The sequence below is a fragment of the Chiloscyllium plagiosum genome, chromosome 43 (assembly GCF_004010195.1).
Source record: "Chiloscyllium plagiosum isolate BGI_BamShark_2017 chromosome 43, ASM401019v2, whole genome shotgun sequence".
Classification (NCBI taxonomy): domain Eukaryota; kingdom Metazoa; phylum Chordata; class Chondrichthyes; order Orectolobiformes; family Hemiscylliidae; genus Chiloscyllium; species Chiloscyllium plagiosum.
Window position 1 is genome coordinate 8100120 of NC_057752.1, and position 12506 is coordinate 8112625.

The 12506-nt window shown below is 39.0% G+C and overlaps 1 protein-coding gene across 7 annotated transcripts in view; it reads right to left on the minus strand.

Moving 5' to 3' along the window:
* Nucleotides 1-215: 215 nt before the first annotated feature.
* The window catches only part of LOC122543347 (zinc finger CCCH domain-containing protein 10-like), a 150430-nt gene continuing 138139 nt past the window's right edge, over nt 216-12506 (minus strand). The window contains exons 6-9 of one of the 7 annotated variants that reach the window (XM_043681920.1): nt 8680-8737; nt 6848-6934; nt 2065-2151; nt 216-1563 (exon numbers count right to left, since the gene is read on the minus strand). In XM_043681920.1, coding sequence (XP_043537855.1) covers nt 6906-6934; nt 8680-8737 — 87 coding nt within the window. In that variant the 3' untranslated portion in view covers nt 216-1563; nt 2065-2151; nt 6848-6905. The other 6 variants (XM_043681921.1, XM_043681926.1, XM_043681924.1 and 3 more) reach the window with 6 other exon arrangements.

Sequence of the window (12506 nt, forward strand, 5' to 3'; positions counted from 1 at the left end):
TGGTGGCACAGTGGTCAGCACTGCTGCCTCACAGCGCCCGAGACCCGGGTTCAATTCCCACCTCAGGCGACTGACTGTGTGGAGTTTGCACGTTCTCCCCGTGTCTGCGTGGGTTTCCTCCGGGTGCTCCGGTTTCCTCCCACAGTCCAAAGATGTGCAGGTCAGGTGAATTGGCCATGCTAAATTGCCCGTAGTGTTAGGTAAGAGGTAAATGTAGGGGCATGGGTGGGTTGCGCTTCGGCGGGTCGGTGTGGACTTGTTGGGCCGAAGGGCCTGTTTCCACACTGTAATGTAATGTAATGTAATCTAATCTAATCACTTGTTGCAAGTGCACTTGTCCATAACAGCATTGGCAGGACTCATCAATGCACAGCCCTTGTGAAAATGGAGTCCCATCCTCACTGTGAGGATACCATCTGTCATATTGTATAGTACTACCACTGTGCTAAGTGGGACAGACGCACAGCAGTTCAAGCTGCTCAAAATTAGGTATCCATGAGGTTCTGTGGGCCATCAGCAAATTATTCACTGTTGCAATATGAAATGTTGTGGCCCAGAATATCCCCTGTCAGGACAGGGGATCAATTTTGGTTCAATGAGAACAGGGAGACAGGTCAGAAGCTGAAGGCCAACTGAATGAAACTACAACATATGACTGCTTACAGTGGAAGTAACATGCAATAAACTGACACAGCTAAGCAATTCTGTGACCAATAGATTAGACTGAAGTTCTGTAGTCTCCCACATCCACTCAAGAATGGTAGGCAAACTAAACAACAGGATAATTAGCTCCACAAATATCCCCATCTTCAATGGCAGGGATACCCAAAACATGAGTGCAAAAATGACTGAAGCATTTGCAACCATATTCAGCCAGAAATGAGAAGTGAATGATTTAGCTCAGCCTCCTCCTGAAGTCCCCATCACAGATGTCAGTTTTCAATCAGCTTGATTCACTCCACATGATATCAAGCAGCTGAACACCTCAAAGGCTGACAATTCAAGAGGCAGCTCACCACCACCATCAAGCATAATTAGGATTGAAGAACAAACTCAGTCCCACATGCCATGAATGAATTAAATAAAAAGATTGAAATACAGAACTGTACAAGGAAAAGGAACAGTTAAAAGGTCGAGAGAAGAACAAATCTTTTGGTCATTATTCTAGATATATAGGTACAAGTGTGCATAAGCAATCAGAAATCATGGTCAGAGCTCAATTATTCTGAACCTTGTCATGGAAACCTTCCCAGTGTTTCCATGGCTTCTTATTCTTGAGCCTTCACTTCTTGTATAAATGTAGATTAATACATTTTAGCTGATCTTATTTTTCTCTGAACATTATTCAACTCAATCCATTGCCTTAACATAACCTTGGAGTAAATATGTGACACGCTGTTGAGATTGCTTTTTAGTCCCACATTCAACTCTTCCATTTCCTGAATGCAACCTAGGGACTGAGCGTAGACAGGCCACGAGTTTCTACAGGCTGCACTCTAGGACCAGCATTGAGTTCATCCGCCCAAACCTCTTGTGTTCAAGCAATGAAATCTCAGGATACTGCTGTTGAGAGATAACAATGGTATTAAACTAGTGCAGAAATTGAACACAGTTTGACAGGTGTGTTAGCACATGCAGAAATTAAATCCCCAAACGTTCCATATTCAAAATAGTTTTTGAAATTGTTGCACACTTTGCATGGTGACAGAATTTTATTGGGTTTATTAGCAAAATGTTGCATATGCAGCAGCAATGTCCATTTAAAAGATTGCAGTGGTTTGTTAGTTTGGGAATTATTGAATTACATTGCCCGAAACATTAATGGAAATAAAAGCACCCACAAAGACCATATTTTTCATGTGTCTATTTAGTCATTCAACACACTTGGCATAAAACAACATGGCATTAATAGATACTATAGCTAAAGGCAGATTTCAACATATTTCAAAATGCACAGACAATTGCAAATTAACGTAAAGCAATCAAGTAACACTTCACAGCATTGAGGTAATTTGCAAAATTCTACATGAAGATTTTGCATTTACTGTACATACAGCTTCTCACCTTCTCAAGGCACTTAAATGTTTTACAACCAGTGTGCTGCTTGGGGAGTTCAGTTACTATTGTTGGTAGGCAAATGCAGAATCCAATCTGCAAAAGAGATCAGTAAATATTTAATCTGCATTGGTGGTGTTGGTTCAGGAGGACTGTTAGCCAAGATGCTGTAAGATCTCTTTGCTTTGCTTCAAGAAGTAAAGAGCCATATGATCTTTTTACATTTACTTGAATATATTGATCCAGGCAATAGTGTAATCTCTCAATTAAAAGGTAGTATTACCAATAGAGCACTCAAATGAAGCTTCATTATAACTTCTGACTTGGAAAATAGGTGCACCAATATCGAGCCAGTTGAAACATATTGATCACACACTACTCTCACAGATAATGAGAATCAAGACAAACAGAATGAAATAAAAAAAATAAATCCATAGCAAGAGGACGACAAAGTCAAGAGAAAAACACCAACATAGAATGAATTAGAGTAGGAAAAAAAAGAGGCAGTTCCAGGAGGAAACAATTTTGATTTCATTGTCCTGCGAGTAATATCATGACAGACCAATTAATTGTCATTTTTATAGACTGTTTATGCTCCATATCAACCAAAAGCAAAAACTTCCCAAAGGCTTACACGCAAGCAGAGTTTCTAACAGTCTGTAAACCTACCTAAAATACCACATTGATTCTTCAACTAAGAATGTGCTTGTTGCAAATCACACAAAAATGTCAAGAATTTATGGTGCAAGTACTTGGCTCAAAGCTCAAAATGTAAGAATAACTTGCTGATCTTGGATCTGTTCTGGATTGTGAAATAGATTTACTCAAACTAGCATTTACTGTGGGCATGGAAAGCAAGGGGTTGGATGAAGATTGTTGCTATTTTGTTGCACACTTTGGGCCACTTCACAACTAGAAACTATGCAAGTGCCATTGTAAGACAGTGCACAACACAGATCTGCTACATACTTCTAACTTGCCTGTTTTAACTTCAAAATTTCCAGCATATGTGTTTTTACGAGTGAACATCAAAAAACTAGTTCAATATGAAGTTAAGAGCACAAACTCTGGGAAGTTACACTCAGTTCTGATCATCTGAGTTGAAAGTGAATGCAATGCTGACAGGGTAAAGAGGCTACAAAATAAATAATGCAGTTGCTACTTTCTCATAGCTTAGTATATCACAGTTATCAGATAATTTTTTTTAAAAATTCACTCACAATGTGGGGATCACTGACTGGGCAAGCATTTACTGCCCATCCCTAATTGCCCTTGAGAAGGTGATGGTGAGCTGCCTACCCACAATATCATCAGGGGGAGGGGGGGTTTGGAACAGCTGCCATAGAGGTTGTGATGGTTGGAGGAGGTCAGTCATCTAAAGGTGCCCCTTTTGGTAACGTCCTTGGCCCAACCATTTTCAGATTCATCAATGACCTGCCTTCCACCACAAAGCTAGAGGTGGGGGGGGGGGGGGGAAAAAAGAGGGAATTCAAGCATTCTGACCCAGCGACACTGAAGGAATGGCTATATATTTCCAAGTCAGGATGGCGTCCAACTTATACAACTAGGCGCACAAGTAACTTAGTCTCTCGAGCCTACTCCGCCATTCAATGTGATCATGACTGATCTAATTTCTGCCTCTACTCCACTTTCCTGCCTGCTCTTCACAACCCTTCAACCATTTACTAATTAAATATAATTTTGTTCATAAATTTACAGCGTTCTAACATCCACTGCACTGAGGTACTGAATGTCATAGATCTTTGCAGACTTGGAGGGTAACTTGCAGGTGATGGTATTCCCATGCATCTTGCGACAATACTATGGCTTTAAGAGTGTATTTTGTCCTGGCTTTTTTTGAAGAGAGTTTGAGAGGTGGTGCTGAGTTCTCTTTTCCAAGCCAATAACGTAAACCTCAAGGGGCCCTGGGTTTTATTTTAAAAAGTTAGAAGCAGCATGAATGGGTACAGTCAGGCTCCCACAGAACCAGGGTTTAGTTTAGCTTTCAGCAGTTGTTGGGGCTTTGAAGTTGGCTGTGAAAGCGATTATACATCTTTGTTGGTGACAGCAAAAAGCTTTAAGTTCTCTCTCTCTACTGGAATTTTCTCGGTGTTCTGTGCTCCTGGATTGGAGAAACATCGCATGTGAGACAATCTATTTTACTGAATTTGTCTTTGCCAAGGGAGTGCTTATGGGATGTTACTATATTGGAACAGTTGCTGATTAGTAGTTAAATAATCTATTATTCTACTACGTTTTCCAATTAGAGTTAAAGTTATACCAATTCTTCTTTCTTTTGTTTGCATGTTAATTGGATGCAAGGATAAAATGTGTGTTACTTAAAGCCAAGTAGCGTGACCAATTAATTGGACTTGGAGCACAGCACCTTACACGAGCCTTTAAGACAGATGAAAGTTCTGGTCCAGGCTCTCTCTTTGATATATTTGAAGGGAATTTGGTCAGCTCCATAACAATCTATTGCCTGCATTCTTCTAGACCATAGGGACTGCAGGTTTGGAAGGTGCTAAGGAAACTTCAGGAATTTCTAAGGTGCATCTTATGGATAGTACACACCACTGCTACTGAGCACCAGTGAAAGGAGTGAATGTTTGCAGACATGGTGCCAAACAAACAGGCTACTTTCCTGGATGGTGTCAAGTTTCTTGAACGTTGCTGCAGTAGAACCCCCCCAGCCAAGTGCAGAGTATTTCAACATACTCCTGACTTGATCCTTGTGGACAATGGACAGGCTTTGGGAAAGCAGGTGGGTCAGTTACACACTGCAAGACTCCTAGCTTCTGACTTGCACTTGCAGCCACAATAACCCAAGATGTTGATAGCGAGGGAATTCAGTGATGACAATACTACTGAATGTCACGGGGAAATATTAGATCCTCTCTTGGAGATGGTCATTGCCTGGCACTAGTGTGGCATGAGTGTTACTTGTCACCTCCCACCTGGTGATTGTCTAGATCTGGCTGCTTTTGGAAATGGACTGCCTCAATATCCAAGTCATCTCAAATGGCAAACATTATGCAATCATCAGCGATTATCCTCACCTCCAGCTTTATGATGGAAGGAAGATCATTGATGAAGCAGCTGAAAATGGTTGGGCTGGGCCAAGGACATTACCCAAAGGAACCCCTGTAGAGATGTACTGGAGCTCAGATGACTGATCTTCAACCATCACAACCATCTTCCTATACGCCAGATATGACTCCAACCAGCGGAGAACTTTCCCTGGTTCTTACTAATTCATTTTGCTCGAGGTCCTTGATGCCACACGCAGTCAAACGTAGCCTAGATGCCAAGGGCAATCACTCTCACCTCAGCACTAGAAATCATGATTTGATGTTGTTTTAACTGAAATTATTGAAAGTTGAAACTGTGTTTCCACCAGGGCACAATGGTAAAAGCTGCTGTGCATTGATATTACTGCTCAGATAAGAACAAGTGTCAAGTCTTAATTCTACTGAATAAAGCTGTTCAGTGGATGGGCAGCACAGTGACTCAGTGGTTAGCACTGCAGCCTCATAGCACCAGAGACCAGGTTCGATTCCAGCCTCAGGCGAATGTCTGTGGAGTCTACACATTCTCCCAGTGTCTGCATACATTTCCTCCCACAGTCCAAAGATGTTCAGGTCAGGCGAGTTGGCCATGCTAAATTGCCCATAGTGTTAGGTGCATTAGTCAGAGGGAAACTCATCTGGGTGGGTTACTCTTCAGACGGTCGATGTGGACTTGTTGGGCCAAATGGTCTGTTTCCACACTGTAGGGGAATCTAATCTATAAATATAAGCATCATAAATAGGTTCATCACATCAAATCATTTCAAAATTCAAAGGTTCAAAATTCAAAAATCCAGAATTCAAAATATTATTGTCCAACAACTCAGTTCCATTAAGTTTATTGCTGACAAGTTTGTGAGGAAAATACACAGAGTATGCAATAAAAGCTGCAAAAAGATACAGGCGGTTAAGTAAATAAGAATACAACAAATGAAATATAATGACAAGTGTGAAGCTATTCACTTTGGAAATACAAAAAAAGAGCAATTTCTTTTTGGAAAATGCTGGTTCAGAGAAATCGGGATGTCTGTGTACAATAACCACCAAGTTAGTATGCAGGTACAAGGAATTAGGAAAGGAAATGGTAAGTTAGCCTTTATTGCAAAGGAGTGGAGTTACCTCTAGGAGGAGAATTTGAGTATACTCAGTCTATACTCCCTATAATTAGAAGAATGAAAGGTGACATATAGAAATCTGAAGCAACATGACAGAATATATGCTGGAAAGATGCTCGAGAGTCTCTAGCTACAGATCAGCCATTTAGCTTCAAGATTTAACAAAAATCAATCAATCCAAAGGTTCTGAATCTTTTAAATTCTCGACCACCAAACTGTGGATGCTTAGCCAGAGTATATTCAAGGCAGAGTTTGATTGATTTTTGATTACTAAAGGAACCAAGGTATCTGGGAATAACACAGGAAGGTGGTGTTAATGTAGAATATCAGTTGTGATCTTATTGCATGACAAGGCAGATTTGAGGAGTTGAGTATTCTACTCCAAGCCATTTACAACTAATGGATCACTTCTAAAACAGTGTCATTATTATATGGCAAAATAGAACAGGCAATTTACACAATACATTACAAAAGGGCAAAACAAGAGTCAAGGCTCCAAATTATTATTATTCATGGCTCTACAAGATTGCATGGCATGCGGATATTGAAATAGGCATAACTCATTTGTGCTATCAAACATTCAAACTGAAATGACCTGACAATACTCACTCGATTGTGGATAATTCTCATTTGGTCAAGGCACCAGATAGTTGGTGACTGTCAACAGTTATAGTGTCAGAGTCAGGAATGAATGTCCTGGAAAAGAAAAATGAAATTTAAACAGAGAAATATAAATACAAAAGACATATAGAAAGTGGTAAGAAACAGATATGATCCAACAGCAAGAACAGTATGCTTTACATTGCTGCGAATGAGGTGGACAAAGAAAGGGATGAAAGAACTGGGAAAACCAAAGATAAGGAACATAATAGGAGCAAAACAATTAAAGCAAGTTTGGATTGATCAGATTTCATGAGATGACAGATAAAACAAAGATTGTACAGGCAATGCTTCCTCTAAGGCATAGAATCTGCAAGTTTCCACACAGGCCCTGCACACGCTAGCCATTCTAAGTTATCATGCAAACTAATTTATAGGACCTGAAGACTTAAAATGAATCGTCTGTGCACAACAAAAAAATTAGGAGGTACATTGAACACAGTGCTTAAAAAGTAATTCCACGGGAAAAGTTATTCACTTATCCATGTGCTTTGTTGCATATACAAAATCCATAAGTGATAAACACTTGCATGGATGGCAATTTATGTTTGAAATCTTACCATCACTGGTAAGGTATTGTGGACAATGATCTCTCAAATTATTAAATAGCTATTCCATTAATTCTAAAGTACCTAACTGATTCATTGATTTGTGGCTTCATGAAGGTAATCAAACACTCCTGTTTATGTTGCTTTTCTGTAAAATCTGGGCATACTTACCAATAACATGGATCAACAAAAGCCAAGGTGTAGCAGTCTCAAGTGCTTAAGGAAACCAATAAGATTTTAAATAAACTAAAAGTGCACAATTTACTAGAATACTGGTAGGTTTTCCATCACCAGTTCAGCATGATCATCCTACCCATTAAGCATTTGCTTGTAGGAGCCAGATGGGTAGCATCACAGACCTCAGAGGTCAAACTCCTACAGATTCCATTACCAAGTCTGAATGGGTAGTCAATCACCATTTGCTCTCTCAAATACAGTGGCCAGTATGGCAAAGGTATCCACTAGATGATTAACTTGGTTCCATTCTTCCATCATCTGGTACGTTATGTTGGAGGCCAACTCTGCTGGCAGGCTCCGACTAACCCTGGACTCCCTTGTCAATCATGAATCTAACTCTGCATTGAATACATTCAATGACCCAATCTCTAGGTAAAGAGAATTACCAACACTAAAAGGCCTCTGAAATGCAGCTCACCTTCCTCCCAGAAGGGAAGAGTCACTATCTGGGCAATAGACAACCGAAAAGTGCCCATCGTGCCAAAAGCAGGCACCAGGAATCCTCAAAAGGCAATGTGGTGAGCAGCATAATTCACTACAAAAACACACATTTGTGCATTCTTACATACTGCCTGGAAATAGCATTGGCACATATCACATTCCATTATATAATTGTTCCACCAGTTAGGTGGAAGGAGTGAACAGCATCCACTATCCTTTCTGCAACTCAATTATTATAGGTCCAAAGCCTTGGACATTTGTAGATTTTCTCATACTTGGTCTTCAAGTTGTGCCCTTCAGCAGTTCTTCAAGATTCAGAATTTATTTGTCACTATTGGTTGCATGAAAGGATTTATGCGGAACAGCTTGAAATATGCCAGCCACCTTAGTGCTCTATTCAAGTTCAACACAGCCCAGGAATGCAATAAATTTGCTATAAGCTGCAAAAAGGAGCAAATTAATCTTTTTTCTGACAATGTGTCTTCTATTTGTCACTATAAAGGAAGGTACAAAAGTCCACTATATCAAATATTTTCTTTCTGCGCATGCTCTTACCTTGGCTGCAAATAAACGTCTTGCTGGGAACTTTGCAATTTTTGACGTAAGTGATCAGCTGAAAAACATCAAAATTTTGATCCTTCATTCAGACTCGGTCAGATCAGACTCCAACGATTGTCTCCCACTCTGCTAACAAAATCGGCCTTAGGGTGATTTTAAACAGTGTGGTGCCTGCTCCAAAATAGACAAGTCACAGAGCCACAGGATAACATAGCTTTACTAGTTAAAACTAGACAATTCCATGTTCTTCTTGCAGTTGATACAAAACTAAATGATGACAAAAAAAATTAAGATAAAAATAGAGAATACGGAGAGGAAAAAGACAAGATAGCACAGGAGTAACAGTTTCACAATGGTTTAATATGCGCTATTATAGTAAAACTTCAAGAGATCTCAGCTGAATGTCATATTGTGAGTGACTTTTAAACCTGTTTATCAGATGAAATAACATGTTGCATTTTATATAGCGCCAAAAGCCTCATCATATGAATTATGCCAAACAGCAATGATTATATTAATAAATGCAGCAGCCATTTTGCACACAGCAATATCCCATGAACAGCAACAAATAAATGACAAGTTTGTGGTGGTATTGGGTCAGAGAGAAACGTTGGATAGGCCATCTCCCTATTCTGTCAAATAATGCATTAGGATTTTTAATATAAATTTATTAAAAGGGACGCACCCCCACTGTATTACACTGAAATTGTACTCCAACCAATCTTTTGATCAAGGGCAAAGTGCAAATAAATTATTCGAACTGACCCATAATACTTCAAACTAAAAAGATACTACCAGAAAACCACCATTAGGCCTTTTATCAAGTTCAAACCTTAATTTGTAATTAACTGCAGCATTGGCACTTTGGAGAAATAAATTTGAGTGTGTTGCATGTCCTTAAAGTATTAATACAAAAGTTTACCAGAATATTAATACAAGATGGTAGGTCATAATACTGTATTATCCCTGTACATAACGAATGGTAGCATCCACAGTTTAATTTCCTACAGTTAGGCTGTTGGTCTCAAATCGGGCCAATTGAACTGGCAAGCCTTTTGCACTAAAAACAAAATTTTAGAGGAATGGTTTACTTCTCCCCCTAGTGGTTTATTATGAAATGGTGCTACATGGGTCATATACGGTCTAATGGATTTGTATAAAATGTTAAATCTTGTAATATTTTTCCACAGCTGGAATCATGTAAAGCATTTTAAATATAATTAGACCATTGCATACTAGCAAACGATTAAAACAAAGTGAAGAAATTCCAAAATCTCAGCTGGGTTCATGACACGAGACATTGAAAATATGATGAGGTGAGGGAATTGGAAGGGGAACAGAGGTGGTGGTCAGGAATAAATAAAGCAAATTAAGTGGATCTACCTGCTTTCGCGCACTTCCTAATAGCGCTTTAACATTAGCGGAAGCCAGGTCTAGTACCTGCCCATTCTCCTGACCTGGGACCTTTACTTTAAAGAGAGGAAGAAAGTGGACGAAGGGGGACAAAAATAAACATAGAAGGGGATCACTTAATTCAGGATAATTGCATCACATACTGAAGGTAACTAAAAACTCTTGTCCTTACCAAATCACATCAGTTCAAGGCAAAAATCCAAACGATTGTTTTGCTTTGGGGACAAGCAGCCATTAATGTTGAGATGTACAAATTACGGCAAGTGGGTCAAATGCAACTTGCAAGTCCCAATAGCCCAGTTTCAAAATTTAGCTCTATTTGCGCTAATATTTCTTTCTTGTTGGTTTGTTCTATTAGAATAGTGGATACCTGGAGGCTTTAGTAATAGCCGCTTTCAGCGCTGTTACCTCAATGATGGATAATTCTAAATCAGAACACCAAAATCTGTTAGTATAAGCAAGGTGACATCTGCAAATTAATGCAAACAAGTTTAAACTTCAAAGTAGCCCCCCATGACATCTACCATTCCAGTTCAAATCTTGGAATATTTCTGTTTACATGACATTGAGAATAAAAGTTTGCTCATCTTGGGACTACATCAATTATTACAGAGGGATCCAATTTTAATATGCAAACCCATCTGGCAATTCAGCAATTTGAACTTTCTCCACAACAATCTTCTGCAAACTAAAAGGGAAATGTATTCAACACTTAAACCAAGTTAATCCACTCTTCCTGATCTCTACTGATGCCTCCTTCCAAGTCATGTTTTTGCTTATTGTTTTACCACAGCATTGCTCTGAGGCTTCTTGTTTTCACTCCAAGAGTGGCCCAATTCAGATGCCAAAGTTCCTGGACTCAGTCAATGAAGAAAAGACACCTAACCAATGAGGAAAAAGATAAAAAAAAATGGATGTTTAATAATAGACACCATAATCACCAACTGGATTTATATTTCATTTGTTGCCATGCTCAGACAATGAGCCCCGGAGGTGATTGCTACAGTTTGTATCTTGACATTTCATTGTCTTTATGGATGGACAACGACTTTCATAAACAAATCTTTTGAGAAGCTAACCTTCAGACAGTGTTGTGTAAATTAGCACAGCTTAGGTCCATTGGATTGTAGTAAATCACTTACCACAGCACCAGACCACTGCATGAGCAAAAGCAATTTGTTGAAGTTTTATTCCAAAACAAAATAATACAGAAGCAAAGAGCAGTAAGAAACATTACAGCATAATGAACAAACTTACAAGACAGCCAAATGGGAAAATGGACTCCTTGAAAATACAGCATCCATTGTTCTTATAGCTCCTCTTGAAAAGTCCTTAGAAACACTGCCATGGCCAGTAAACACACGAGTATTCTTTTGAGCCTTTATTGCCCATTTCATAAGAGAAGATGACCAAGGATCACAAGGAAGTTCCTGAATTAAAGGAATGTCTTTTCTGTTGAAGTAGAAGCAGTCCACTCTGAAGATTGTCATCAATAAACAAGCATACTAGTCTTAAAGTACACAAGTTAGCGGCTTGGAACGGTCTCTCCTCTTAATGGTTTTCTCGCTCAGCCTGACCAGTTTATTGACATCGTTAATATAAATTACATTTTAGACACTCTGCACTGCAATGAATTCACAGAAGTACATCAAAGGATCTTACATAAATAATGGACTGCTTTTTGCCAGCCAGACATAGATATGAAACAAACAAAACAATATTTGCATTAACTAAGCTGAAGATGATGGATTGCATGCAACCATCCAAATATATTAACCAGAAAATAAAGGATATTTCAGTCACTCCAGAACCACAGCTGGCCAATAATATTTAAAAAAAAACTCAATTTGCTTAATCTAATAAGATTAAATCAAGAAAACATTTCTTTGCCCCTCAAAAGGTTCTTTGTTTTAGCTTAGGACCAGACTTCAGAATTATACCTGCACTTGTCTTCTCCACCTTAAAACAGGTTACCAGACGTGATACTAAAAGCTACTGGCCTGACAAACTTACATATATGCATGGTACATAAAAATATGCCTGGCCTGAAAAATATTGCAAATAGAGGCTGAAGAAAGTAATTGAGTTCTGTCTGGCAAAATATAAATATAATCATTAGAAGAAGGAAGATTTGTGACAGGGATAAGGCCAGTGAGGCTTCCCAGGTAACAACTGTGGATGGGGGAAGCAGAACAAGTTGGAGAATTAATGTTTACAAGCAGAAAGTTTCAAAAATGGTGTGTTGAGGTAAAAGTTTAAAAAAAAGGGTAAGAAATAAAATTCTCAAAGCATCCACTAACTTTCTCATTTTTTGTGGGATGTGCTCAGTCCACCACCAACCAAGTCTCATGAACTTATTTGTCAACAATGTGTTTATGATTATTGCTTTGGTCAACATGAAATCTGGAACC